The sequence below is a fragment of the Monodelphis domestica genome, chromosome 5, assembly GCF_027887165.1.
Source record: "Monodelphis domestica isolate mMonDom1 chromosome 5, mMonDom1.pri, whole genome shotgun sequence".
NCBI lineage: Eukaryota > Metazoa > Chordata > Mammalia > Didelphimorphia > Didelphidae > Monodelphis > Monodelphis domestica.
This window is the reverse complement of record NC_077231.1, coordinates 278390332-278417288: the sequence shown is the minus strand read 5'-3', so window position 1 is coordinate 278417288 and position 26957 is coordinate 278390332. Positions and strand designations below refer to the sequence as shown.

Here is a 26957-nt window from a genome sequence, read left to right as displayed (position 1 = left end):
TGGCCCCTCAGAGGGACACCTTACAGCCAGGATCTCTCTGCCAAATGTTGCAGCTACAATTTTTGACTTTATTTCTGGTCTTGGATGGCTCAGAGGATAGGAAGGATCAGGCAACCCTTTAGTTTAACCTAGGAATTATCTGTAGATCTTTTAAAATAGAAACCTCCACCCTTCAGTTATGTAGAGAAGCTGCTAGGCAGATTATAATCTAGCTTCTGAACTCCTTTTCTCAGGCTCTGATTTAAATGTTTAAATGCCGATTTAAGTAACTATCTATATACCTGGGTCCCTAGGGCCAGTTCCCCAGGGTTTCAATTGGAAAAACTACAAAGGTACCAGCTGGAGCTATGACCAAGGGTTTCCTGTTGAGCTTGGTTTTGGGGATGAGTGGAGAGGACCTCCATTATTCTCTTGGTTGCAAAACAATTCAACTAGGGAACAAGATTGATAAGAGCCAGATGGGGTTGGCAATTTTGACCTATGTGTCTGCCATTATTATACATTCCTATTAGCAAGCAATGCTCAGCCTTTCTATATAATAGCACTTTAAAGTTTGCTAGACTTTTCTCCTAAGAGCTTTGGGAGGGAGGTCATAGGATCACCTGGCTATCATAGATTTAGACCCTGGAAGGACCTATGAGGTTATTTGGTCCAGCCCTCTGGTTTTGGACCAGGCCCTGCCTGCTCAGGCCAACATTCAGGTTTGGAACAGGAACGCAATGAAACATTCATGGACTATAAAATTCAATAAAAATACAAGATGTCACAGGATACCATCATCAATTCAAATAGATACAGTTCGCCTTGGTTTTCATGTTCCCTAGGGGCATACCATTAGTAAAGAAAGGCATACAGTTCCCGGACCAGTATAAAGGCTTAAAAAAATGTTCCTCACCACACAGATTGGGGCACTGAAAATTCTGCCAAATCACAAGAACATCTAATCAGCACTAAAAAAAATTTTTGCCTCCTTTGACAAGGAAGTAAAGGTAATCCCTGAACCAACCAAATTTCAGGATGGCCTCTGTGCCCCCTGTCAACTGGGTTTTTGGGAACCCCAGTTTTGCCCCTGTCCCCTGAGAACTCCTCCCAGACTGACCATTTCAGACAGAACAATAGACTTTAAAGTAATTAATATTCCCAGTTTAGGTGGGAGTAGTAGACACAGTCAAATGTCAAGTACTCTTTTTGTCCTAGAAGTTCTCTCCATTGTATCAGAGATCAGTTCCCAAGAAGACCAACATCTGTGCAGGAACCATCATTTTTGGATCCATTGTAGTAGACTACTCCCTGATACCCCTGCCTCTGGCTACAGTCTCTTTCCCAAGCCTGTTTACAGTCTATCTTTGTATGTTTGATGTGCTTAATTCCCCAAAAGGTATATAAGATCCCTCTGTTCTATTATTCTTTGGAGAATCATCTCAGGAGGTGATTCTTCCAGAGATATTGTCCCCAGAGCCCCAGGGCTTCAACTCTGTGTAGCATTTGGAGCTTGGCTGTGTAGCAGCCTATTATTATGAACATATCTCTTTCTTGATTAAAGATATGGTTTTGCTGGCTACTTTAGTGGTTCTGTATTTTTCTAGGTTGACATCCCTTAAAGGGAAAAAAGTACAACCTACTCTGCTCTTCATTTTATGGATGAGGAAATGGAGCTTCAGAGAAATTAAGTCATTTGCCCATAGTCATATGACTAGTAAATATGAAAGGCAGAATTTGAACTCATGTCCTCCTGACCCCATGGTCAACCATATTTGTAACCCCATTTTATACATATAGTCTCTGAACTTGAAAGATTGACTTACCAAGCTGATATTAGTCCTTGCCAACTGTAGGGCAGTAGAGTGAAGGAAGAGCCTTCCTTTTGGGCCAGTTGGAACAGCTGGTAAGGATCTGATGTAGTATTTGGATCCCAGGTTTCCTTCTAGCACTCTAAGCATTCTGTAACACTGTTCTCTTAAGTATGTATCAGGTTCTTCCCAATTTAGCACTACTAATGGGTGGGGGAATGTCATATGTTAGGAATATTCCCTATTGCCACAGGAATGAAAAGAAGGCACGAAGGGAAATAATATTTACTAAGGTTAGAGATGTAAATTGGAGCCAGCTTGTGACTGGTTTTAACAGATAAGGTTGTATTTAAAGAATTGTTTTCTGTGCTGTTCTGCCTCTCTGAGACCAGAATGGGTAGCAGAGAAATTTGGTGACTGGGAAAGCTGGTTGGCCATGTGGCCAACTCATTGCCTCTTTGAGTGTACCATTAATGGTTTATCTATTATTTTAAAAGCTTATAGAATTAGATTTCTCATATTTCTTAAATATTATATAGTGTTTCATTTCCTCAAGATTTAAAACTGGACTAGTTTAACTCTGAACTTATAGGAAGCTACATTGAGGAAGACTCAGATTTCCACCTGGTTTCAAGTCAAACACAGGACATATACTGGATAAATGACCCTGGGCAAGTCAGGTAATGTTCAGGAAACTTTCCAAGACTATTACATTGTTGAATAGTTGACAGTCTAAATTTGTGGTGGTGGAATTTCCTATACCAACTTGCCTAGGTCACTTTTAATTAGCCTTGGCTCAGTATGACTAATCATAATTTTCATAGTACCTTGTAGAGCTTCCTCTCTCTGGTTTCATTCAATGCTCACAGCCATCCCTGTGAGATAGTGGGTAGGGCATTGTTTTATCTTTATAATCACCGAACTACACATTGAAACACAAATACTCCAACTAAAGGAGGGCATTTTGTCACATCTGGGAGGGCCCTGGCACTATACTGAGGCAGAAATTTCTAATTCAAGTCCTGCCTTAAATCACTCACCATGTTGCCTATTATTGGGCAAACCACACACTCTAAGACTCAGTTTTATCTACTGAAAATGGGAATGATACCTCTACTTACAACCTCAAGAGGTTGTTTGATAGATCAAGTAAAAATGTATCTGAAAGTGCCTTGAAAACGATTGTGATTGGGCCACATGTTCATTTTCATTCAGTCTTACAAATATTTCTTATATAGAGGTCACAATGCTAGGCAATGAGGTAATGCGGTATAGGGATAAGCAACTGGTCTTGGAAGTCAGGAATTCCTGGGTTCAAATTCTACTTCAGACTTATTAGCTGTGGTACTTCATTTAATCTTTTTAGGGATCAATTCCTTCTTGTTAAATTGTGGCTGCTAAGGTTTCTTCCAACTATAAATCTGTGATCCAAGATAAATAAGGACCAGCCAGCTCTCTGATTTCAGAGTTTAAAATTTAATAAGCAAAATAGGTAACATTTGCAAATAATTTATAGCTAAAAGTAGAAAAGGATAAAGAGCTGAATAGTGGTAGGGAGTGATGAACATTTGGGAAGAAGGGAATTAGATGGCTCAGTGGATAGAGAACCACGCCTGGAAATGGGAGGTCCTGGGTTCAAATTTGACCCCAGATACTTCCTAGCTGTGTGACCCTGGGCAAATCCCTTAACCCCCCTTGCCTAGCCCTTACCACTCTTCTGCTTTGGAACCAATACACAGTATTGATTCTAAGACAGAAGGTGAGAATATTAAAAATAAAAGATTATTTTGGGAAGAGATCATTTTTGGCTTATCCTAGCACATAGTAGTGCTTAACACATGTTTGTTGACTGACTAGGGAATCTGGGAATGGTGTGAATATTTAAACTTCGGAATAAAGTGGGTAGGACTCCAAAGATGGAGAAGTGAGGGGAAGGCATTCTTGGTTATGGGCTGGGAGAGTTGAGAGCGAACCCAGTCAGATCTAGCATCCCCCTTTCTAGAGAAGAACTTTCCCACTCTGGCCAGAGTGGCAGTGGCTGTAGTAGCCCGACTGAAGCCCCGGCGCCTCCCAGCTCTAGGCAGCCACAAGTTGTCAATCTTTCCCTAAATCCCGCCCGAGCGAGGAAAGTCCTACCAGGAGAGGCCCGGAGTGGGAGGGCAAAGTGAAAACTCTCCTCCTGCATTCCTGAACCCTCTTCCTGCTCTTCCCCCTCTCCCTCCCCTCTTCCTCTTTGGCTACGTGGTGGTCTCCCAGGCCGACACCCCGACAAGACAGGCAGGCAGGCACCCCCAGTTGGGGTAGGGAGAGGGGCGAGCCATTGGGGTCCGGAGTGGGAAGAGAAAACTCTCCTGCGGCGTTCCTGACCCCTCTTCCTGCCCTTCTCCCACCCCCTTCCCTCCTCTCTTCCTCTTTGGCTACGTGGTGGTCGCCCGGACCGAAACCCCGAGTCAGGCAGGCAGGCACCCTCCGTGGGATAGACACGTAGGGAGAGAGGCAAGTCTGGTAGGGAAGGCCTCTGGTTAGGGCAGCTACGGCAGCGGGATGGGGCCAGGCGGCCCTGGCGGGACCCCTGGCCTCGGGGTGCTCTGCGCCCTGTGCTTCTGCTCCCTGAGCCCAGGGTGGGCACAATACGAGCGTTACAGCTTTCGCAGCTTCCCTCGGGACGAGCTGATGCCCCTGGAGTCTGCCTACAAGTACGGCCTGGACCAGTACGGCCTGGAGAACTGGGCCGAAAGTGTGGGCTACCTCGAGATCAGCATGCGTCTGCACCGTCTGCTGCGGGACAGCGAGGCTTTCTGTCACCTCAACTGCAGCACGGTGCGCATGGACAGGGACGCGCCCGCGCCGGCCCCTAACCCTACCCGCGACCCCGAGCCCCAGGACAGTGACAGGTTCGCCGGCTTCCCCGAGCTGAGGCTCTTTGGGGATCTGCTGCACCGCGCCAAGTGCCTCAAGCGCTGCAAGCAGGGGCTCCCGGCCTTCCGCCAGTCTCAGCCCAGCCGAGAGGTGCTGGATGAGTTCCAGCGGCGAGAGCCCTATAAGTTCCTCCAGTACGCCTACTTTAAGGTAAGCGCTCCTCCCCTCTCCCCCCTGCCCGCCCCCTCCACCTCCGCCCGCCTTTCCTCCGGACGCCCTGCCTACACCTTTCTCCCAAGTAAACCCAGCCCCCTCTGCAGCCCCGAACCCAATCCCTAGCATTTTGGCTTTAGGCTTGGAAGGGACCTTAGAAGTTACGAGCCCAAACCCCTCTTTTTACCGGCGAGAAAACCCACACCCACCCAAAGAAATGACTGAAGCCCTTCAACTTCTTTTTCCTAAAAAATCTCTTTTATGGACGTGGCAAATCAAGAACACACCCCAACGTTTTAATATACTTACGCTCCTCCTTCACCCTCTGCCCTCGTCCCTGGTTCTGTAACCATAATGAAGGCATGGACTGGAATAATAACGCCATCAAAGACTACCTTGGCTGCTTGGGCGGGTGTACCCAGCCACACCAGAAAGTGCCCTCCTACTCTAAGCTTTTCTTGTCTCCTCCTTCAGGGCTGGAATTCCTTCAGGGCTGGCACCGGCTCCATTTTAGATTTGTATCCCCAGAGTTTTGTACATAGGTTGTTGTAGAGTCGTTTCAGTTCTGTCAGACTCTTCAGGACCCCATTTTGGGGTTTTCTTGGCAGAGATATTGGAGTGGTTGGCCATTTCCTTCTCTAGGAAACTGAGGCAAACAGGACTAAGTGACTTGCCCAGGCTCGTACTGCTAGTACTGCTAGGCTGTTTTAGAGCTCATTAAAGATGGATCTTCCTGATTCCAGATCATTGCTCTATCCACTGCCCTACTTAGTAGTAAATGTTTATTCAGTGCTTCATTCATTTATTTCAGAGCAGTCTTCCTACATTACTTATCCTCAGATCATAGGCCTAGAGATGGACAGGAAAAGAGAACCTATCTAGTCCAACCCCATTCATTTTACAGATGAGGAAACTGAGGTCAAGAAAGGCTAAGTGATTTGCCCAATGTCATAGGGAGTAGAGTCTGAACTCAGATTTTAACTCAAATTCCTCTGCCTCCAAAGCCAGTGCTCTCTCCTCTATTTCCTCTGGTCTTCTTAGTCATTTCTTAATCAGCCCCAAGGTGCACCTGTCTTTGCAAAATCTTAGATGAGATCTCAGAGCCCCTGGAGTTTAAACTATGCCAGAACAAAGAATCTCATCTCTGTGCCCAGTCCTGTTCTTTCTCACCAACCCACAGGTCCATGCACATTATTGATTCAGCCTCCCATGTGGGCATAGTCTATTCACCTTTTGTCTGACCTCTTCCAGTTTCATTCAGCTCATTTCAAGAAGCATTTATTACACACACTATACCAGGCTCTGGAAAATCCTTAATTCTCATCTTTCTCCTACACAGCAGTCTCTCTGCTAATCAAACCTCTCCTTGGCCTTCGAAGCCCTTCATAACTTGGCTCCTTCTTACTTTGCCAGTTATTTCATAGCTCAGTCCCCTCCTGGATCCAGTGACGCTGGCTTCTTTGATAAGAAACTCCATTTCCCATCTCTGGGCATTGCCACTTGCTGTTCCCCCTGCCTGGAATTCTCTCCATCCTTTCTGTCTTCTGACCCCCTCCAGCTAAAATCTGATCTGCAACAATATTAACAAAAAAGCCTTTCTCCACCCTACCTCCCTTTAATGCTAATTAATCTCTACTGAATTTGTTTATATTATTCAGTCATTTGCCAGTCATGCTGACTCTCTGTGACTGTTTGGTGGTTTTCTTGTCAGAGAAATTGGAGTAGTTTATCATTTCCTTCTCTAGTTCATTTTACAGATGAGAACTGAGGCAAACAGCTAGTAAAGTACATATTTACTCATTTTCAGAGATAGAGAAGAGGCATCCAGGTTTCTTCAGTAGTGAGTGACTTGTTTAGAAATCCTACTGAAGAGGGCAGCTAGGTGGCTTAGTAGATAGAGTGCCAGACCTGGAGATGGGGGGTCCTGGATTCAAATCTAGCCTTAGGCACTTTCTAGCTGTGAGATCCTGGGCAAGTCACAACCCCAAAACACCTTACCTTTATGACTCTTCTGCCTTGGAACCAATACTTAGTACTGATTCAAAGACAGATGGAAAAGATTAAAATAAGAAAAAGAAATCCTACCAAGTGCAGGCCTCATAAATTTTTATTGATGATAAAAATGAAGTTTAACCTGTATGTAAACATAGAATTTTTTAGCAGTCATAAAACTGTTTAAACAACTGTGTTTATCCAGAAATGAAGACCTAGTGCTTAGTGTTAACTAAAAAAAAAAAACCAAATCCTTACTTTTCATCTTAGAATTGATATGTAGTATAGAAGTATATATATAGTATAGATTGATATTATTTGGCTTGCCAGGGTCACACAGCTAGAAAGTGAGGCTAGATTTGAACCCAGGACCTCCTATCTCCAGGATCTCCAGGTCTTGCTCTCTATCCACTGAGCTACCAAGTTGCCCCCTTAGTGTCAATTGTTGGTTGTATTTGACTCATTACTGAGAATATTGGTATTTAACAGCTATTCTCAAAAACAATTGAATGCTTTTTCTAGGTTTACATCAATGATGGTGGCTCTCAACTTGGATTTCCTTATCCTAATGTACAATTGATTTCCAAATGAGTTAGAACCCTTCACAATGAAAAATTAGACAAGAATTGGTGATGTTTGAGAGGTGGCATGTCAAGTATTAACTCCTTCATTATATGGATAGAATCCCAGTATCAGCTCTTCTTCCCAGAGGGCATCCAAAGGTGCCTGCTATATCCCTCCTCCTAAGAAGCCTCTGCAATACTTACCAGGAACATCCATGGAAATGTTTCCAAACTGTAGGCTCCCAACTAAGAAGGGAGTGAGAACTGTGTGAGTGTCTCCATGCCCACCTGTCCCCTCGATCTCAGAATCTCAAAGGATAACATAATTATGAGTCCCCTTCACAGTTCTATGTTTAAGATAAACTACTCACTAACTATTTCCCAAATTTGAAATGCCATATTGCATCCCCTTTTACAAGCTGGTTCATGTTCAGAACATACTCCCTCATCTATTTTGCCTATTAGAATCTCTAGTTTCCTTTAAGGCTCAGCTGAGGTCCTGCCTGAAACCTCCCTCATCTCCTAGATGCAATTGCTTTTTTCCTCTTTAATTTATATTATATTGGATTGAATTGAATTTAGTTTATGCAGTCCAATTGCTATTTGAATAAGAAACTCTCCTTATAACATTCCCACAAAAGAGGATATCCCATTTCTACTTGAGAATCTCCCATTCCCCTGTTGGAAAGCTCGACTTTTTGGGTAGCTTTCCTTTACATTAATGTGAAATCTACCTCTCTTCAACTTCTTCCTATACAGCTCTTAGATCAAGCAGAGCCAGTTGAATCCTCCTTCATGAGACAGCTCTTCAGAAGAAAGTTATAATTCCTCCCCCACTTCTCTTCTCTAGACTAAATATCTCCAGTTCCTCCAACTGGATAAAATATGGCATGATTTCTAGTCTTCTTACCAACTGGGTCGTCATCCTCCTCCATAGACATTCAAGCTTGTAAAGGTCCTTTCAAATATGGAGCCCAGGATTGCTTGTAGTACCTAGATGTGGTCTGCCCAGGTTAGAATACAAGAAGACCATCACTACCCTTCTTCTAGACATTGTACTTCTATTACTGCAGGCTAAGATCACATTTACCTTTGTTTCTTCTATGTCTCATTCATATTGAGTTTTCAGCTTGTTGACTGCCCCTTCCTTCAAGTTTTGTGGGATTGATTTTTCTGGTACCACCTCATTGGACCTGTCATTGTAAAAAGGTACAAGAACAAGCTTCTGTAGGAAGGATCCACGGCTATTCAGGAGTTCCCAACACATACACACCTTGTTGGGTACCACTGTGGTCACTGTTCATTTGCCAACATAGGACACATAAAAGTTAGTCTTCAAGATGATGAGAGTAAAGCCTTTATCTTAACACAATCTATCCAACCCAAGGAGAGGACTAGGAGAAAAAGAAGAAGTCCCTTAAAGATAGGCACCATATTTTTAAAATCTTCAGACCTTTTGGTAAGATCTGGCATGGAACCTTGTAATTAGTGATTCCTCAGTTGAACTGAAGAGATTTATGATATCCTGGCAATCTGAGAAATCTCCTGTTTTATAGGCTACAGATCTGTTACTGGCCTACACCATGGGCTCCCAACCTTTAAGACTGAGCATATGGCAGAAGATAACTTTAACTTTATTGCTTGGGGACTCGTGAAAAGTGACATTTCTGGGTCAAGTTACCCACAGGTTCATTTTTAATCATAGCACATACCTTTTGATATCAGGTAGATCCTTGGATGGATTGCAAAATCATATGACACAATATTTTGAGTCCATAATAAATGGGAGTTCACTTCTCAACCTTTTAGCTAAGATCAAATACATAAGATATGGGAGTTTAGAAACCAAGTGTAAAAGCTGAATCCATTCTGAAGTTATCTTCCAAGTGGAAAATAATAGGTCATATGAAGATCTCTAATAGTGGGATCAGCAAATACTCCAAAATATTGGGGTTCAAGGTAACAATGTATAGGAATATTCTTTGAGAATCATAAAGCATTGTACAAATATAAGATATAACAGTTATTATAATTTTAATTCCTGAGGAATGATGACTGATTTATAAATGAGTTAACACATAAATTACTTTGTAAATCATAAAGAAATATATAAATTCTAGCTATAATTACTATTGTGGTTGTCACAAACCTTAAAGAGCTATATAAATATGAATATGGCAAGTGAATACTTTGGTTATATTTTCTGGGTGGAAAGATATCACTGTGAAACTGCTCTGTTGAAGAGGAAGGAACTTTATGCCTAGGATCTGTTAAGATTTTAGATTGTCAGTATCATGTCACTTGCTTTCTTAGTGGGTTGAAAAGTGTAGAGGTAGGAAGAAAATTTGGAACTCAAATTTTTAAAAAGTTAATGTTAAAATTTGTTTTACATGTAATTGGGAAATAGTTAATGAAATAAAGATGACTATTTAGGGGGCAGCTGGGTGGTTCAGTGGATTGAGAGCCAAGCCTAGAGATGGGGAGTCCTGGGTTCAACTGTGGTCTCAGACACTTCCCAGCTGTGTGACCCTGGGTAAGTCACTTAACCCCCATTGCCTAGCTTTTACCACTCTTCTGGCTTAGAACCAGTACATAGTATTGGCTCCAAGACAGAAGGTAAGGGTTTCAAAAGAATAAAAAAATTAAAATAAATAAAAATAAAAAGACTATTTAGCTTTTACAATGTCCCTAAGGTGTCTTGGTGTAAAAGAGGACATTATTTAGTTGTGTGAACTTTAGATGCTATTTTGTTGTTTGAGATCTACTAGCTGTCTCCCAAGGGGCTTAATTTTGAGTTCTTTTTGAAGGTTGTGAAAACAATCAGGATCACAGAATATTGTTTTGGAAGTAATCTCTGGTTGAAGCCTTCTAATCCAATCAGTAAATGAAGAGGAAGGAATCCCCGTTGTGACATTCTCAGCCAATGATTGATCCATCCAAACTCTACCTAGAAAAACTCTATTGATGGGCATCCTACTAACGTCCTGCTGAAATGTCTCTGTGGATACGTCTAATTGTTTAAAAGTTTCATGGTTTCTGTTCTCCCAAACAAACTGCTTAACATTTCCAGTTCCTCTGACGTATTCTCACATGCTAGAATTCTTCATCTGAGCAGCCTCCTGATCACTTTTTTTCTGGCAGCACTCCACTTTGTGAAAGGCTTATTGAGATTACTCTCAGAATTGAACACAGCACTCTGATGTGGTCTGAGTAGGATTGGGGCGGGTGGGGACAGGGAGGAGGTAACTACTAACAAATGTCATATGATTTTCTAGCCAATATTGCACTAACGGCTACTTTTGCACCCCAGAGCGTTGCTTTCTCCTTGGTGGATGACTGTTGTCATCCTCTTCAGAAGAGATTGTTGGAAGATTTCTGATGAGTGCTCAATTAGCTAATTAGCATTTATAATGATAGTGAAGAGGTGACAGCCCTCTGAAGGCCCTAGCCTAAGAATTAGCAAGTTCTGGGAAGAGCTACTTGCCTCTTTCTCCTTCTCTGTCTCTGTCTCCCACCCTCTCCCTGCTCTTTCTCTCCCTTCCTTTCCCTCCCTCCCTCTCCTCTCCTCTCTTTGTCTGTCTGTCTCTCCATCCCTGCCTACTCCCTCTTTCTTTCTTTCTCTCTCTCCCTCTCCTCTTCCCTGTCTCTCCCCATCTCTCTCTGTCTCTGTTTCTCTCTCTGTCTCTCCCCCATCTCTCTCTCTCTCTCCATCATGTATACACATAAAAAAAAATTCCATCTGTCTGTTTCTTGCTGCATACAAGTCTTTATATCTTTCTCCTTTTCCTCTCTTTGTTAGCATATATCTTATCCTTTGTGTTTTCTCGTTTCCTCTTTTCCTTCTCACCATCTTTCTTTTTTTTAAATCCTCACCTTCTGTCTTAGACTTGATACTAATTACTGGTTCCAAGGCAGACCAGACGAGAGGTATGGGTGAGACAACTGGGGTTAAGTGACTTGCTCAGTGTCACGTAGCTGGCAAGTGTATGAGACCAGATTTGAATCGAAGACCTTTCCCATCTCCAGGTCTGGCTCTCTACCTGCTGAACCCCACTGAGCTGTCTCCTTTTCTCATTTCCCATCTTCTTCTCAAAAAGCCATACCAAACCAAAACACCTGACCTTTAATTTGCCAAAATATGGACTTGAATTTTAATTGGAAATATTTATATTATATTTGTTTATTTATTTAAAAAAACTTTATCTTTCATTTTAGAACAATATCGCATTTCAGTTCCAAAGCAGAAGATTAGAAAAGGGTAGGCAAGTGGGATCAATTGATTTTTCCAAGGTCACACAGCTAGGAAGTGTCTGAGGTCATTTTTGAATCCAGGACCTTCCATCTCTAGGACTGGCTTTCAATTCACTGAGCCATCCAGCTGTCCCCTAAAACAATACCTTTAAATCAATGATGTAGCATATGACATTTTCTGATAATCTAATTCTGATAATAATTTTCTTTTGATTGAACAAAATACATATATTTTTAAAAATAATTCTCTGATATTCATCTACATTGTTCAGTCTCCGTACATCTCTCTGGAGCTTTTCTGAGCCAGTTTATTTCGTTATATTCGTGATTTCTGGCTTTATGTTTGTATGTTGGACCATTTCCTTAGCAAGCTTAAATGGGACCTGTCAATATTGTACGATCAACAGAGATTATGAAATTTATGGCCCTCAGAAAATGGATTAGTTCTCTAGTCTGAGGAGTGAGGAATCACAGATTTAGTGCTGGAAGGAATCTGGTCCAACTTCCTCGTTTTATAGATATTTTTACAGAAAGACTGGGACTTGCTTAAGGTCACCTAGCTAGCATGAACCAAGATATAAACATGAGTGTTCTCACTTCAAATCCTGCCTTCCTTTAATTAAACCACTCTGAGTTATTTACCCTCATCATAGATCCAGAGCCTTGTAATCAGAACCAAATAAAATAAGTGACCAGGTTGGAATTCAACTCAGGATCATCTGCTGAGGGTCTAGTGATGTTAGCCACTTTCAAAAGGGAATCAGAAGCAGCTGCTGAAACTGAGAGAGGTGAATTAAGGAATTCAGTCTTGCCCTGGGCTCAGTCCCATCCTGTTCCAACTTCCCCAGAATCCAATTTTAGTATTCACCTGAAAGGAACAATTCCTCCTTCTCCCATTAGGTAAATATAACAAAGGTAGTAGATAAGCAGGGAGGAATGGAATCTCCAGACATTTGGACCCAGTCCTTTTCAGCTCAGGGAGTAAGAGGCAGGACTACAAGAAAGTGAACATGGGAGACCTTAATGACGCCAGAGCCAATTGGTAGGGGGCAGCTGGGTGGCTCAGTGGATAGAGAGCCAATTCTAGAGACGGGTTTGGGGGGAGGGGGGTAGTCCTAGGTTCAAATGTGGCCTCAGACACTTCCCAGCTGTGTGACCCTGGGCAAGTCACTTAACTCCCATTGCCTCGCCCTTACCACTCTTCTGCCTTGGAACCAATATATAGTATTGATTTTAAGGGAAGGTAAGGGTTTAAAAACAAAAAAACAATTTTTATCCATTAAAAATCTAACTCAGAAAACTTGCCTCCTCCCCGAAAGCTGTGCTTGTTCAATTCACCCCATTCCAATGTCTATCCTAGTCTTCCTTCACTCCCACTCCCTCCACAGGAGTACAGTGGGTTTGAGTTAAATTCGTTTGTTCATTTGGGACTTTTATATTTGTGTCCTATTTCTCTGATGTGATGAGAGATCTTTAGTCCAGGACTGGGTCTTCTCCCTCAGCTTGAGAGGGGAGGGACACAGGATTCACCATTCCACAAGGAGTTTCCTGGAAAGGGAAGAGAATTGAGTCCATTCCTTTCCTACTCTTGAATGCTAAGATACCAGTGCCTAAAGGACAGGGCAAGACTGAAAGAGGGACAGTATCTTGTATACTGATCAGCCTCCCCATCCCCTCCTCCATTGGTTATCCTTACGGTTGCAAGGGGGGTGGGTCACCCAGTATCCAGAGAATAGCTATTTCCTTGCATACTCAGTCCCCTGGGGTGACTTCCCAACTGCAGAAACTACAGATGAGTGCATAGAGCAGAGCTGTCACATTGGTATAGACAAGGGCCAACATTCAGTCTTGTCATGGGGTATATCTGGCCTTGGGTCGTGCACCCATGATGATGGTCCAGTCAGAGCACAGCAGGGTAACCACCAGGGGGGAGACACAAGTGAAGCAGCTTTCCTGTGGCTCCCCATCCTACCCAGGTGAATGTAGGCATTATAGGACACCCATGAAGGCACTGTAGGTACATCAGAGCATCAGGAAAGAGGGCACCAACAGCTTCAAATACAGGCTTTGAGGAGAGGCAGCTCTTCCATATGGCTCCAAATGTAGGCAAGGTACAGCAGGGCAGTGATGTTCTAGAAGAAATGAACCATCAGGTGGCAGCCACAGAAGAGCAAACAGAAGACAGCCAGTGAGAATCAGGGAGATCACCAGTTCTCAAAGCCAACTTTCAACAGAGCCATCCAGTCTATATCCCTACCCTGATTACACTATACCCCAGGAGCTCATCTACACTGTCCTCTGGTCATCCATTTTCCTAGACTCCTCTGCTCATGTCTTCCTCTTTTTTCTCTTACCAGAAAAAGAAAGAAACCATGTTGCTTCTCTTTCTGCATAGTTGCTTAAGAGTTTAGGTACTTTCTTCTTCTTCTTCTTTTTTTTTTAAATAATTTCATCAATTGGCTCAATTTGAAAGATCCATACTATACTATTCAGAGCCTCCCTGTGGATTCCCTTTTTTTTTGAATGGGGCTAAAAGCAGCCATCGATCTCAAGATTTCCTTAAGGTTCTGATGTACTTGCCCTGATGATTTATTGACAAATTGATTCTTAATTATGGCTTAAAAATACTGGACACATTTATCATTATTTCATCTCACTTTGTCAAAAGACAAATGGAAATAGAAACCGAAGTGAAGAGGGAAGCAGAACTTCAGTCATATTTTCCTCTGTATTCTTTTCTTCCCAGAGAGGATCTTTTGAACCATGATCACCATGTGGTCCTGCTGATTCTCTAGCTAGTTTTCTGCCTTTAGTGTATTTAAAGACTTTCCAGTGGAGCAAATGAACCAATAGGACTTAAAAAACAAATCATCTGGGGGCAGCTGGGTAGCTCAGTAGATTGAGAGCCAGGCCTAGAGATGGGAGGTCCTAGGTTCAAATGTGGTCTCAGACACTTCCCAGCTGTGTGACCCTGGGCAAGTCACTTGACCCCCATTGCCTAGCCCTTACCACTCTTCTGCCTTGGAACCAACACACAGTATTGATTCCAAGATGGAAGGTAAGAGTTTAAAAAAAAAAATCTTCTTACACTATTTCTCAAACACTGCTCACAGTGGAAGGGGAAAATTAGCTTCAAAGAAACATCATAAAACCCAACATTAAAAGTTTCTAGCACTCAGATTGTTTCTGTTCCAGGAACCAAAAAACTAACCTTATTGCTTTTAATTGTACCATCACTGCCCTACCACATTTTTTTTATATTAATAGAATTTATTTATGTGTCTCAGCCTCTTTCTCCCCTTCCCGCATCATAGGTGTCATCAAGGAGACAGATATGTATGTATAAATTATGTCTTTCATATTTCCATTTTTCAGTTTGTTCTCCAGAGGTAACATTCACAATTTGTTCATTATTTCATGTAGTTCTTTCCAAGTTTCTAAAAAAATTAATCTCATTGTTTCTTATGGCTCAGTAATATTTCATCACACTCATGTACCACAATTTGTTTAGTTATCCCCCCAAAAGAATTTCCAATTCTTTGCCACCACAAAGAGAGCTGCTATAAATATTTTAGAACATATGGGTTCTTTCCCCTTTTCCCTGATCTCCTTGGGAAATAGACTTAGCAAGGGTATGGCTGAGTTTGAGGGCAAATACAGTTTTATAACTCTCTGGGTGTAATTTCAAATTGCTCTCCAAAATGGTTGGATCAGTTCACAGCTCCACTCACAATGTATTAGAGTTCCTATTTTTCAATATCCTCCAACATTTGTCATTTTGCCTTCTTGTCATTTTAGCTAATCTGATTGGTGTGAGATGGTATCTTAGAATTGTTATGGTTTTCATTTCTCCAATCTATAGTGATTTAGAATATTTTTTGATATGTCTATACATGACTTTTATTTCTTCATCCTAAAACTCTCTGTGAGGAGTGTCTTTTACTCCAAGAGCTTTATGGAAGGACTTCTTTCTGTCCTACTGCATTGCCTCTCCCAAATTTGGGAAATAGGATAGATATGAATGAATCCAATGTAATCAATATAGCCAGCCTGAAACAACATGGTTCAATGGAAAGAACATTAGACTTTATGAAGGGGTCTGGGTTCTAGCTTCCCTTTTGGCAGTCACCAAAGAAGTGTCTTAGATACATTTTGTTTTTCTGGACTTCATCTGCCATATAAGGGATTGAGTCCCTCTTCTCTATTCAGGCACCTTTCAACCTCCTGCAATATGGTTTCTATCCCTACTTCTCTACTGAAGCAACTCCCTCCAAGGTCAGCACTAATCTCTTAATTGTCAAGACTAATGGTGGTTGGACATATTCTCTTTGGGCATTTTGTAGCATTTGAACTGGTGAGTCATTCTCTTTCTGATATTCTTTTGGCTTCTACTCTTTTCTGGTTCTTCTATGTTTGCTTCTTTTTCTTTTTTCTTTTTTATTCATTCAAGTATTTATTTTTGAAATTTTATTTATTTAATTAATTTAGAATATTTTTCCCTGGTTGTATGATTACACTAGGGTAATCGTTTAGAGTCTACATCCTCAATCATATCCCCATCAACCCATGTGATCAAGCAGTTGTTTTTCCTCTGTGTTTCTTCTCCCACGTTTCTTCCTCTGGATGTGGATAGTGTTCTTTCTCATAAGTCCCAGAATTGTCCTGGGTCATTCCATTGCTGCTAGGAGAAAAGTCCATTACATTTGATTGTACCACAATGTATCAGTCTCTGTGTACAATGTTCTCCTGGTTCTGCTCCTTTCATTCATCATCAATTCATGGATGTCATTCAAATGCAAATCAAAACAACTCTGAGGTATCACCTCACACCTAGCAGATTGGCCAATATGGCAGCAAAGGAAAGTGATAAATGTTGGAGGGGAGGTGGCAAAATTGGGACATTAATACATTGCTGGTGGAGTTGTGAATTGATCCAACAATTTTGGAAGACAATTTGGAATTATGGGCTTTAAATGACTGCCTGCCCTTTGATTGGAAAATGAGGGGATGCCCTTTGATTGGGGAATGGTTGAACAAATTGTGGTACTTTTTGGTGATGGAATACTATTGTGCTAAAAGGAATAATGAATTGGAGGAATTTCATGTTTACTTCTTTTTAGTTGATTAGTTAAATTTTCTTTTATAACTATATTAGTTAATTGGTTAAATTAGTTAATTATTTAAATAGTTGACTTTCTTTAATACTCTAAATGTGTGCTATATTTCTAGGTTCCATCCCAGCCCTCTCCTCTTCTCTTACTCACTATTTCGTTCCTGTGATTTTCATGTTCACCTCTAAGCATAAATCTATATATCCAGTAGAGATTTCTCACCTAAACTCTTGTCCTGTATTAACTGTTGGATGGATCTCTTTTGCTGGTACCTAAAATCCAATCTGTCCCCAAACAAACTTATTGTCTAACATCCTAAACCTGTCTTTCCTTATTGACTATTGAAGGCCCCATTGTGCTTCCATTTTGCCATGCTCAAAACCTTGGGTGTATCTTTGACTTGGCTTCAACTCCATTCCCACATCCAATCAATCAAGTCCTGTCAATTCTAATATTCTAACATATGACCTCTGACTTTAGCTCACATGATCACCACCCTAATTCTGACTGTCATTACATAGACTTTTTTGCAGCCCCTGATCTTATTTCTTAACTTTAGTTTCTCCTTCTCTAATCCATAGTTCACAGAGCTGCCAAAATAAATTTCCTAGTGGATAGGTTTGACCATGTTACTTTTCTACCAACAACCCCTTAATTTCTTTTTTAAAAAACCCTTACTGTGTTTTGGTTCTAAGGCAGAAGAGTGGTAAGGGCTAGTCAATGGGGGTTAAATGATTTGCCCAGGATCACACAGCTAGGTAGTGTCTGAGGCCAAATATGAACCCAGGACCACCTGTCTCTAGGCCTGGCTCTCAATCCACTGAGGTATCCACCTGCCCCACCTTCCTTGCTTTTAAAATCAAGCAGACTCCTTATTCTGGCATTTAAGGCCCTCTATGATCTAATTCCATCCTATATAATCCATCTATTATTTCCACACTATTTCATTTCATGGACATCTAGTCTGGCCAAAAGGGAACTAATGCTTCCTTTTTTTTTTTTAATGCTGGATTTTCCTGTGACTGTAGCTCAGACTACATGTCTAGAATGCACACCCATTTTTTTACTCCATTTGTTGAAATATTTCCCCGCCCCCTGCAACATTTAGTTCTTCCAGAAAGTTTGCTCTGATCTCGTCAATTGAAAGTCAGCTTTTTCCTCCTTAAATTTTCCTAGAATACTTTGTCAAACTCTTTTCTTTGTTTCCATCACCTTATATTTGTTTATGTTGCATATCCTCCCATTAGACTGCAGTCTCCTTTAGGGCAGAAAATATGGAAAATACATTTTTCATCCATGTATTCCCAACAGCTAGCATGACTGCCTAAGTACCTTGACTATTGAACTTTAAAATATTTGCTGCATTGAACTGGATTGAATTTCTAACGTTCCTTCTAGTTGAATGGTTTGTAGTAATTGAATGAAAGATCTGACCTCCCTTAAGATGGAAACCCCTGTAGATTCTTGTGGAGGTGGAAGAATACCACTAGTATGTTGGGAACAAATGGAAGGTCTCTTCCCTCTACCACCATTCCCCAAATCCCCAGCATCCTCAGTGGGCAAATTTTTGTATTTATGGAACTGGAAGGGGAGAATGATGAATAATATTATATGGTATCATATATGTCCAGCACCTTAAAGAATTATTTTTTTTTAACAACCCTTACCTTCTGACTTAGAATCAATGCTATGTATTGGTTCCAAGGCAGAAGAGCAGTAAGGGCTAGGCAATGGGGGTTAAGTGACTTGCTCAGGGTCACACAGCTAGGAAATATCTGAGGCCAGAATTGAACCCAAGACCTCCTATCTCTTGGGCCTGGCTCTCAATCCACTGAGCTACCCAGTTTTCCCTGATTATAGCTTTATATTATGATATAATTATATTTCATATTTATGTATCATTATACTGTTATATCCATTCTTATTCATGAGAGGAAACTTTCAGATAAACACCTTCAAGGAAAAAGGGTATATGTGTTTTAAACACATGCTTTTTAAAGCCCATGCTTTTCAGATGAGATTGCTGAGGCAGAAAGATGCCTCTGGACAGAGCTTCTCAGAAAAAATAGGATCAGAACCTAGGAGTCCTTGAAACTATAGCTACCATTTCACCTTCTTTTTCATCTCTGTTCTCCATCCATACTTCTCTTCCTCCCATGACCTGTTTAGAATTATAAATTTTTAGAGGAGAAAGAGATTGTAGAGATGGTAGTGCAAGTCTCCTCCTTTAAAAAAAAGTTTATTCAAATCTGACCTCAGACACTTCCCAGCTGTGTGACCCTGGGCAAGTCACTTGACCCCCATTGCCTAGCCCTTACCACTCTTCTGCCTTGGAACCAATACACAGTAGTGATTCCAAGACCGAAGGTAAGGGTTATAAAAACAACAACAATAAAGTTTAAACTATTTTCTCCAGTCTATGTCAGTACAATTTTCAATAATCACTTTCCGACATTTTTTGATCCATTTTCTCTCCCTCTCACCCCTACGTCTTCCCCAAGAAGGCAGGTAATATGATATAAGTTGTGTATGTGTTATTAAACTATATGTATTTTGATTTTTCATCATGTTTTAAAAGAAGATACCTATCACTTGCACTAAAGAAAAATTAATAGAGGAAATAAAATAAAGAATGCCATGCTTCAGTATACATTCAGATTATACAAATTGCTTCTATAGTAGTAGATAGCCTTTTTTATCATGGGTCCCTTGGAGTTTCCTAGACTTACATTGCTGATAATAGTAAGGACATTCACAGTTGATCATTATACATTACTGTTGTTACTATGTACAACTTTTCCTGGTTCTTTTCATTTCACTTGGCATTGCTTCATATAAGTCTTTCCAGTTGTTTTTTTTTTTTTGTGATCAACTTATTTGTCATTTTTTATGATGCAATAGTATTCTATTCCATTATAATCAGATTGAGATTCTAATTGCTATCCTTACTCTTTTCTGTGTGTATCTCCCTGCTTCAAATGTGTTTCTTGTAGAGAGCATATTGTGGGATTCTGGCTTAAAGCCATTCTGTTATCCTCTTCCATTTTATGGGTGAGTTCATCCCCATCCCCATTCACATTCACAATCATTATGATTACTAAACTGTGTTTCCCTTCATCCTATTTTTTCCCATTTATCTTCCTCTTCCTTTCCTTCCAGCCTCCCCCTATTCACAAATATTTTTGTTTCGATCTCTTCCTGGAGTTCAACCTCCCTTTTGTTGGTGTTTCCCTTTTGTTCTCCTTGCCGTTCTTACTTTCCTATGGGGTAAGATGGGTTTCTATAGCTAACTATATGTGGATGTTATTCCCACTATGTGCTAATTCTGATGAGAATAAGGCTCACGCATTGCTTGTCACCTACCAACTTCCTCTCCACTGTACTGATTCTTATGCTTCTCTTCATGGGACATAATTTACCCCCAATTTTCTCTCTTTTTTCTTTCCCCAGTGTATTCCTCTTTCTTTCTTTTTTTTAAAACTCTTATGATCTCTTCCCAAAATAATCTTTTATTTTTAATATTCTCACCTTCTGTCTTAGAATCAATACTGGGTATTGGTTCTAAGGCAGAAGAGTGGTAAGGGCTAGGCAATGGGGGTTAAGTGACTTGCCCTGGGTCACACAGCTAGGACATGTCTGAGGTCAGATTTGAACCCGGGACCTCCTGTCTCTGGGCCTGACTTTCAATCCACTGAGCCACCCAGCTTCCCCCTTCCTCTTTCTTATCTCCTGATTTTGTTCTGTTTTTTTTTTTAATATCATTCTACTCCCTGCTTTCTCCTCAAGCAAGCTCTTATTCATTGCTCTAATAGTGATAAAGTTCTTAAGTACCTTCCATACTTAAGTATCCTAAGTAATTTTAGTGCCTTAGGTACTTCAAGTATTACAGATATATTTAGTTATCAACTTATGTAGTAATTCAATGATTTTAACACCTTTGTTTCCCTTGATTATCTTAAGTATCTTAAGTAAAGCCTTCTGTAAGGGGTTAATATAAAAGGTTGGACTAGATTATTTAAGAATAGGGTCACCTGGAATTTAATCAATTCCAAAATGATTTTTGTATAGTAATTTATTTCTAAATTATAGAAAGAGTGAAAGTAAGAAAATCAGAGAGAGGATAGGGTAAGAAATCTAGGCTACACACTAAATATTTTGCTCTGACATCTGGCTCAACCCAGGCAGGGCTAGTTAGTTCTTAGCCAGAGGGGCCTCAGCCTTGTGCCAAGGACCTGGGGATGCAGGAAGCCTCTCTCAAGAGACTAGTCCCTTAAGAAAATTCAGGAAAGGAGTCAGCTTTTTTCACTCACCCCACATGGTAGTTCTAAGGAAAATAGCAGTCCAAGGTCCTCAGCCAGAGCTCCTCCAAGATCAAGATGAAGACGAAAGACCTCTTCATAGGAAGTTCTTGGCATTTTTAAAGATCATTCCTTTTCATCACTTCCTGTGACTTCCTTCCATTTTACATGGACCAATTACAGCTAAAGCTTTGCTTAGGACTGCCCAGAGGGCAGTCAGTCGATTCTGATTTGTCACCCACTATTGCACACGTGGGTCACAGACCTCCCCAACTCAAGTGTAAGTGGGGTGTATACTTGGTGATTAAATCTAAAAATGGGCAGGGGAGAGTTAATCCCATCTTCATACTTCTCCTTTCACAGTTAAAGAAACAGAGACTCTTAAAGGTAAAAGCACTTGTTCATGATTAATCATAGAGACACAGGCATAGATGGGACTAGACCCCAACATTTCTGATCCCCAGTCCAATGTTCTTTCTTCTTTTTTTCCAATTTTTTCAGTTACATGTAGAAACAATTTTTGATAATTGTCTTTTGACCTTTTAGAATTCAAATTTTCTCCCTTTCTACCCCCCAGGTAGTGAATAGTCTGAAATATTTTACCTGTACCCTCATGCAATACATATTTCCATATTGCTCATGTCATGATAGAAGACACATATCACACATACAATAAAAATATCATGAAGGAAATACAGTGGAAGGTAGCATGCTTTGATCTGTACTCACATTCTAATAGTTTCTTCTTTGGCTATGGATAATATTTTCAACATGAGTCCCTTGTAGTTATCTTGGAGATTTGTTTTGCTGATAATAGTTCAGTACTTCACAGTTGATCATCATACAGTATTTCTGTTGCTGTATATATTGTTCTCTTGGTTCTCCTCACTTCATCTTGCATCAGCTCACGTAAGCCTTTCCAGGTTTTTTCTGAATTTGTCTTGTTTGTCATTCCTTATGGCACAATAGTATTCCAGGACAACCGTATATCACAGCTTGTTCATCCATTCCGCAAGTGATGGACACCCACCCAGTTTCCAATTCTTCACCACTACAAAAAGAGCTTCTAAAAATATTTTGGTACAGGTAGGTCCTTTCCCCTTATCGCCGATCTCTGGGATACAGACCCAGTAGTGGTATGCTTAGTCGCTAATGTTCTTTGAACTCAACCATTGTACATTGTGAAACTATCTCTTTATTATGAGGCAGGAGGTTACGCTTGATAATAAATGAACCGAAAAGGAATTATTATCCTAGATGCCATCTTTTCTGAAAAGGGACTACACATGTGGAGAGATTGGGGGTTGACACAATTTCCCTGTGATACATACAATGCAACCTTCTCACCTCTATTTCTGTTCTCCCAAACCCAGGACCCTCTTTATCTGAAATTAAGGCTAGGAATGTTTTGGTGATGAGTTCAGAGATGGCTTAGTTTTTGTGGCAAAAGAATGGGGAGTCAGATGACTCAGATTTAAATCTGAATTTCAGAGCTGCGTGACTTTGGGCAAGTCACTTAACTCTTTTTGCCTAGCCCTTGTCCTTCTGTCTTAGAGATGTTACTAAAACTGAAAGTAAAAAGTAAAAAAGTTTTTAAAAAAAGACTGAAAGTAAAAAAAAATTAAAAAAGGGGGAGAACACAGTTACAGGGAGAGACCATGAACTACAGAGGAAAAGGATACAGAAAGAGTGAAAGATAGAGAGACTGAGGCAAAATGTGTGAGGGGATAGAGTATCCTAGGGTGATTTTCATTGTAACATCCAAACAGCAGATGGCTGGATGGGGCCTTAGCTTGCTCTATATCCCTTGGAAGTAAGGCAGGAGGGAAAAGGTGGAGTACCATCATTACTTCTTACATGGGATCCAGAGGGAGGGCAAAAAGAAAAAACAGCTGATGATTAATTCTCTTTCTCACTCTGGGTAAAGTGATCAGAGAGAGATTTGGACCTTAGATAGAATTATAGTGCCTAGCCTGTTGGAACTGGAAGGGACTTTTAGAGAACATTTATTTTATCCCTCCCTCCCCCCCCCCTTTTTTCACATAAGACGCTGAGCCCCAGAGAGATGGAGAGACATGCCCCAGGATACACAGCCCCTTGGTGACAGAAAAGGAATTGGATCCACACCTCCTAACTGAATACTTGTCTCTTTCTCTCAAGGTTAGCCTCATCCTCCAGGGGCACATACGCTGAGATATACACATGATCCAGAACCCCATGGTGTTACAAGGGAATCACTTTAACAGACTGATATATATTAATTTAAGGTCGCCAAGGAATCAGCTATGTAATTCCTAAATGAAAAACTCAAGTCAGCCGTCAGCCTTTTTTTGGAGTTTAATTACAATAGGAGCAAGAAAGGAATTAGAGATATATAGAGAGAGAGAAAGGGGAGAGAAGGGAATAGGGCTTAAATACCCCCTTCTGTTTAGGCTGGGCCAAAAGGCCCAAGCCCTTAGATAGCTGGGGCAAAGAAAAGAGATCAGTCCCTTTCACTCACGTGTCCAAAATGGAGAAACAGTCTCAGAGGCCCCCACCTTCCGCTTCCTTCAGAGCAAGCTTCCTCAGAGCCCAGGAACCACACCGACCAAAAACTCAACCACCTCCCTCTCTCCAGACCCTCCTATCTTTAAGGACACCATCCAAGTTGCCTCCCCTCAGTCCTCACATCTACCAATCACTCTTCATCAATTTCCCTGTCAATGGAGGCTCTCGCTTAACCCAGGACCGCCCAGAGGTTTCTGGCTTTTGCACATGTCTGTTGAAGGTCATATTTTTCAAATGATTAAATCTTTACTCCTTTGTTCCAGCCCTTTCTAAATCCTGTTAACTTGAGTATGGTAGAGATTGGAATAATTAAATTTTGATCTAGGCTGCAGCCCTTACTCAATCCTATTAGGACTGAATAGGGTGGAGATTGATTCCAAGTATCTCCATTGTATCAATTCTAAATCAATCAAGACTCAAAGAAATTCCTGTTCTATGCTTAAGCATAGATCAAAGTCCTTTCCATTGTTCAGCAAAGGGTTTCTGTCCTAAAGTAATCTTAAGAAGGGAAGAGAAGGAACCTCCCATGCCAATGGAGTTCCCATTCCAATAGACTATCAGTAAGAAATTTTCCAAGTATGAAATATCCCAATGGTGAAATTTTCAACAATTATAAGTCTAAGGAAATTTGAGGTTTACAATGGCTATCATGAGATGGCTGCTCTTAAACTCTGCAGAAATGTCCCATTTCTATTATTGAGGTTATGCCTTTTGGGGGGGATATCTGGAATTTAACCAACACATATTAAGTGCAAGGCATGGTAATAAGCTCTGTGAATAGAAATCAAGCCAGTAAACATTTATTAAGTGCTTATTATGTGCCAGGCACTTTGCTAAGTACTGGAAAGATAATAATACAAAGATAGAAATTACATAGCTCTTTCTTCCACATCAAAAGGGTGGTAGTGGCAGCCTAAGAGGCGCTCTCCCCCAATCTGGAAAATTCCTGTAAAATGTCTGGCCTTCCCTTTGTATCAGAGAAGTCTAAATTTTCTCTTTTTCTTTTATTGGGTATTTCTAATACCTTATATGCATTTATGCATTACTAAACTTTTAAAGATATCTCTAGATATCTTATTAAATATCTTGGATATTTTTAACCTTTGTGTGTCATTTGTTGGCTTTTACATTCTTTTTGCAAATTTTAACTTCTTACTTATTTTGACTTTAAAAGAAGAAGAAGGGGGCAGCTGGGTAGCTCAGTGGATTGAGAGCCAGGCCTAGAGACGGGAGGTCCTAGGTTCAAATCTGGCCTCAGACACTTCCCAGCTGTGGGACCCTGGGCAAGTCACTTGACCCCTATTGCCTTGCCCTTACCACTCTTCTGCCTTGGAGTCAATACTGTGTATTGACTCCAAGATGGAAGGTAAGGGTTTAAAAAAGAAAGAAAGAAAGAAAAAAAAGAAGAAATTGTGTATATTTATGGTATTAAAAGATAAAATATGTTGATATTATATAATACTATACACATATTTTATCCATTTCTGAGCTTCTAAACTTTTCTGTGTCACTTTGCCTGTCACCTGCGGCTTCCACAAAATTCTCCCAAATTCTCATTTGTCACCTGGCAATACATTGAAACTACAATTGGGAAAAATCATGACATGGAAGGGATGCTTACACTTTCTTTTTTAAATTAATTTTTTTTAATTGCTAAGCATTTCTTTTCTTTCCCTCCTTCCCAGCATGCTCCCCAGCAGGAAAAGAAAGGAAAACAAAAGCCATATAGCAAAATATTCCTAGTCCAAGCAAAACAAATTCCTTGCTTGGGCTATGACCAAATATGTTTCATTTGACATTTGCAGTCCACTCTCTCTTTCAAGAACAGGTTAGTTTACTTTACTACTAGAATCATGATTGGTCATTGTGTTGATCACAATTCTAAAGTCTTTCAAAACAGATTTTTACTTATTATTCTGTTGAAATTTTTTTCTTGGTTCTGTTCATTTTACTTTTTGTTATTTCATCTAAATCTTCCCAGGTTTCTTTGAAGCAGTTCCTGTCTTCATTTCTTACAGTGAAATATTGGTCCATCATCATTTTCAAAAGTGATGGGAAATGTTAAGAAATAAATAAAAAATAAAAAATAAAAGGGAGAAATGAAAAAAAATGTGATGGGGGCTTTGCTGCATATGCTCACATCACCAGTATGGAACCGCTGGAAGCAGTCTCCCTTAAGTGGCAATACAGCCAGAACAGACTATGTTTTTGAAACTGTCAGCCTGGGACAGTCTTGCTGTCTTTCCAGAGAGGATGAAGGTTAAGCCTTAGCACAGATTCTATGAAATGAACCAGTGGGGGAGAAAGAATAGAGCTAAGTTAGGAACCGAATCTCTTTCTCCTTTGTAGACCTTGGGGTGCTCTGGGAGGAGTGGGTTATTCCGCACATATTAGGGAGAATGTTTGCCTATTTGGTAGGATACCTTTGAAGTTAGTATCACTTTGTAAAAGCCAGTCTGACTCTTAAGTGGTTAGAACCAGGGCACAAAAGACTTCCTCCGTGTCTCAGATCTGTATATCTGAAGCTTCTCAGGACTTTCAGACCAGGCTTTTGGACTATCAGATTTGACTTGAGGGAACACCACCTGGAAGGGCTGGAGCCAATGGCAAAGACTAGACAATGCAACCCTTTTTATGGCAGAACCTTGGGAGAGAGGTGAAATGTAACACACTGGCTCTTGGGCAATGGAGGCTAGTCAGTGCTATATGTGGGAATTTCTTTCTGGGATCAGTTTTTTTCTCTTATTTTAGTCCCCCTCTCTCCCAAATTGCCCAAGATCTCATGATATCAGTATTATTAGATTTTATTTATTTTTATTTTTTAAACCAATTTTTTAAATTATATTTTATTTGATCATTTCCAAGCATTATTCATTAAAGACATAGATCATTTTCTTTTCCTCCCCCCCACCCCCCATAGACAACGCGTAGATCCACTGGGCATTACATGTTTTCTTGATTTGAACCCATTGCTATGTTGATAATATTTGCATTAGAGTGTTCATTTAGAGTCTCTCCTCTGTCATGTCCCCTCAACCGCTGTATTCAGGCAGTTGCTTTTCCTCGGTGTTTCCACTCCCATAGTTTATCCTTTGCTTATGAATAGTGTTTTTTTCTCCTAGATCCCTGCAAATTGTTCAGGGACATTACACCGCCACTAATGGAGAAGTCCATTACGTTTTAAACCAATTTTTATAATTCGATGATCATTATTTGTTTTGTCATTTGAGTTGAATCTGAATTAAGCTCCATAATGGCTAATTTTGAAGATAATTTTGTGTACCAGTTGTCCCAAATACTATGATTTTTCACTCTGAGGCAAGATTTATTTTT

At 40.6% G+C, this 26957-nt stretch overlaps 1 protein-coding gene across 1 annotated transcript in view; it reads left to right on the top strand.

Moving 5' to 3' along the window:
• Positions 1 to 3921: 3921 nt before the first annotated feature.
• Positions 3922 to 26957, top strand: part of CRTAP (cartilage associated protein) — an 86563-nt gene continuing 63527 nt past the window's right edge. Inside the window, exon 1 of the mRNA XM_001378522.5 lies at positions 3922 to 4859. Coding sequence (XP_001378559.2) covers positions 4335 to 4859 — 525 coding nt within the window. The 5' untranslated portion in view covers positions 3922 to 4334. The remainder of the gene's footprint in view (positions 4860 to 26957) is intronic.